The 3,099-nt window shown below is 28.7% G+C and overlaps 1 protein-coding gene across 1 annotated transcript; it reads right to left on the bottom strand.

The window, feature by feature from the left end:
* Window positions 1-362: 362 nt before the first annotated feature.
* Window positions 363-2,476, bottom strand: LOC130817855 (transcription factor bHLH149-like). Its single transcript, XM_057683802.1, has 3 exons — window positions 2,257-2,476; window positions 2,059-2,156; window positions 363-1,929 (listed from the first exon to the last, which is right to left on the bottom strand). Exon 3 carries the CDS (start codon window positions 1,852-1,854, stop codon window positions 1,204-1,206), a length of 651 nt encoding a protein of 216 aa, XP_057539785.1. The 5' UTR covers window positions 1,855-1,929; window positions 2,059-2,156; window positions 2,257-2,476; the 3' UTR covers window positions 363-1,203.
* Between the last annotated feature and the right edge of the window lie 623 nt (window positions 2,477-3,099).

Raw genomic sequence — 3,099 nt, forward strand, 5'->3', positions numbered from 1 at the left:
TCAACAAATTTTTCTAAATAATTTTTCACATTCAAAATTACTTCTTTTATATTAATATTTTCTTTTCAAAGTTTTAATGTATATAATTCTTTTGGCTTTCAATCAATAAACCTTTAATGAAATATATAATGTTTGAATACTAATATAATGTGGAAAAAGGAAGAAAAAGATGGGATGCTTTTTGTAGAGTTTACTATTAATCAAATTATAAATTAATAGTCTAATGATTAATCTCAATGATATCGTCAAATAATGGCAATTTAAAATTAAATCTTTCAATCTAAGAATGGAACAAAATAAAATAAAAAAAAAAAAAAGAAATTCAAAAATTTCCACTAAACAAAATAATAATAACTTAGCAATAACATTACGCCCTTAACTACACTCAGAAGTTAGAACTACAAAAAATTCAATAATGGTGCAATCATACAAAAACAACTTGGTTAATTTTACTTCTGAAAAAGACCTTAAATTAAGAGAAAATCTAATTTAAGTAGTAAACTTTAAAAGGGAGAGAACGAGTACGAGTACGAGTACGAGTACGAGTATATTGTTTATAGCTTTGGGGTATTTAGAACTTTTTCCAAACAAGAATGATAAACTAATCTATTTTAGGACCAAAAAAAAACCAATAACATGGTTGGAAGAAACACTCCAATTAATCATTTATGCCCCTAAATAAAGGGTATCCAACCGCCTTCCAGCACCTTATTACAAAGATCCATTATTTGTTGCCATGTTCATGCCATTTAATGACTTCTTTTTCAAACTATTCAAATTAATTTTTTTTGAACTTCTATCCAATGAATCAAAATTATAATCATAATACTACTATGATATAAAGGTAGTATACTACATATTCCTTTATCTAAATTTTCTACCAATAATAATAATATTTCCATTAAATAAAATAATTATCAATAACAAACTCACAAAAATTGTAAGAATAATTTTTAAAAATATTTTCTATTTTTTAAATAGAAGTATTAGGGACAAAAAAACTAGCCGACCATTAGTGATGAAATTTGACATGGGATGAGCTATAAAAAGTAAAAGAAAAAAAAAACTACTAATTCCAAAATAAAAAATGAAAAAGCCAGTTGTATACATAAAATACATTCAATTAAATATCCAAAAATAAAAAGAAAAAAATAAAGGCAAAAATTTAAAATAATAAAAAAAGTTGCTAAGCCATGATTCGAGTCACCTACTAGATGAATCAATTGAACCGGAACTCGAACCGGAAGCTGAACCGCTAAGAAGTTCCTCAAGAGCTGCCATGGTTCTAACTTGCATTTGAAGAGCAGCAATATAATCAGTAGCTTCTTCCAGAAGATTCGGGAATGGCAATTTCCGGCAACCGGGAACTAACCGGGCAAGAACCTTTACACGTTTATCAAGAGCCGGTAATTTCTGCGGTTTAATATTTTCACCAATTATCCGGCTACTCCCGGTACTGGATGTTGATAGCAGTAGCCTTGGACGAACTTTAGCTTTTTTATGGTTTGCAAGCCGACGTTTAAGCCGATTAGCTAAAATTGCTCGGCTCCATCGGGTACGACCTTTAGCAGCAATAGCTAAAGCTTTATCGGCGGCCTCACGAACTGTTCGGCTTCCAGAAACCGGTGCTGAAGTAGGATTACGACGGCAAACTTGTCGGAGAGCTTCTAGAAGCTTTGATGAATAGGTTTGTTGTTCTGCTTGTGATCTCCATCTAATTTGATTTCGATTGTTGTCTGATTGATTTTGATTGACGGTTGTGTCTATTCTTCGTCGCTTTCTCCTCTTTGATGACTCTCTTGATGCATCTTCTTCTGTTTGTTCTACGTAATTCGAGATTAGCGAATTCATCATTAACTCCTCTTATTACTCGTGATTTCTTCAAATTAATAATCTTGAGAAATTCGGAGGAAAAAATCGAAGAAAATCCTGCACAATTGTAAGAAGATGAGATTGATAATAACAGATTCAACAATGAAAAATCTTTTTAAATGACATTAATAACAGATTCAACAATTAAAAATCTTACAAAAAATTTCTTTTCGTAAGAACAACTACCTGATTAAGTCATTAGAATGTTGTATGAATTATGAAAAATGAAAATCAGAAAATCTGATCAGCAATAGTCACAGAAAAGAGATTTGAGGTTGAAATTCCTGTAAACAAAAAAGAAAATTCAGGTTACAAACAATTCAAGAATTCAATAAAACAAGAAAAAAAAAACAATCAGAAACGGAAAAAATGATGATAACTTACAGGATTTATTGATCTTCGTGGAATTTGTGAGATTTCAAAAAGGTTTATCAGGAACAGTGGAGAAGGGTGAGTGGGAGGAGGTGGGAGAAGGAGGAATGAAAATGAAGGTGAAAAAAAGAAAGGAGAAGAGTTTTTTAAATACCCCTTTGACAGATAGAGAGAGAAGAAAGGAAGGAGAAAAAGAGAGAAACACCCACGCAACGTTCCTTAATTCACATTTTTACTACCTCCTCCCATTCATTTGACTTCTCCTATTTAGTTTTGTTAGACACTATTCATTAATTACTTTTAATTTGTATTTTATTTTTAATTTAAACGTTAAAATATAGTTATATGGGATCTTATTTGATTCATGTCAATGTAAATTTTATCAATATCTAATTTTTATAATTTTTAATAATATATAATTAAAGATATTTAAAATTAAATTAGTAAATTAAATAGTGTGTCAAAACTAAATAAAACAATTCAAATGAATTGCAGCTAAGTATTTCTTTTGTTTTGTTTTCCCCTTTTTGTGCGCTCGGTGTTTTTTGGAAAATTTTGGAGTTTGGTCACTTAAATTATATACTTCCTCTCTATTATACTTTTACGTTTCAATTTTTTCACATTAATTAGTTTGATTATTAATATATTAAATAATATATATTTAAATTTTTAAAAAATTAATTTTACAAAGCCTATAATTAAAAAAAATTCCATTTAATTATAGTTTTTCTTACAAAGCAAGTATTTTAGAATGAAAAAAATATTGAAAAATAAATTTCACATGGGTGGTCTAAGCTTTAGCTTAATTTCAACAAGGTGAGCTATTTTTTTTAAAAAAAATTGAACCTAATAGTT

The sequence above is a fragment of the Amaranthus tricolor genome, chromosome 7 (genome assembly GCF_026212465.1).
Source record: "Amaranthus tricolor cultivar Red isolate AtriRed21 chromosome 7, ASM2621246v1, whole genome shotgun sequence".
Classification (NCBI taxonomy): Eukaryota; Viridiplantae; Streptophyta; class Magnoliopsida; order Caryophyllales; family Amaranthaceae; genus Amaranthus; species Amaranthus tricolor.

Coding starts and splice junctions, on each gene's coding strand:
- LOC130817855 (XM_057683802.1), bottom strand. CDS start 1,854: ATGATGAATTCGCTAATCTCGAATTACGTAGAACAAACAGAAGAAGAT.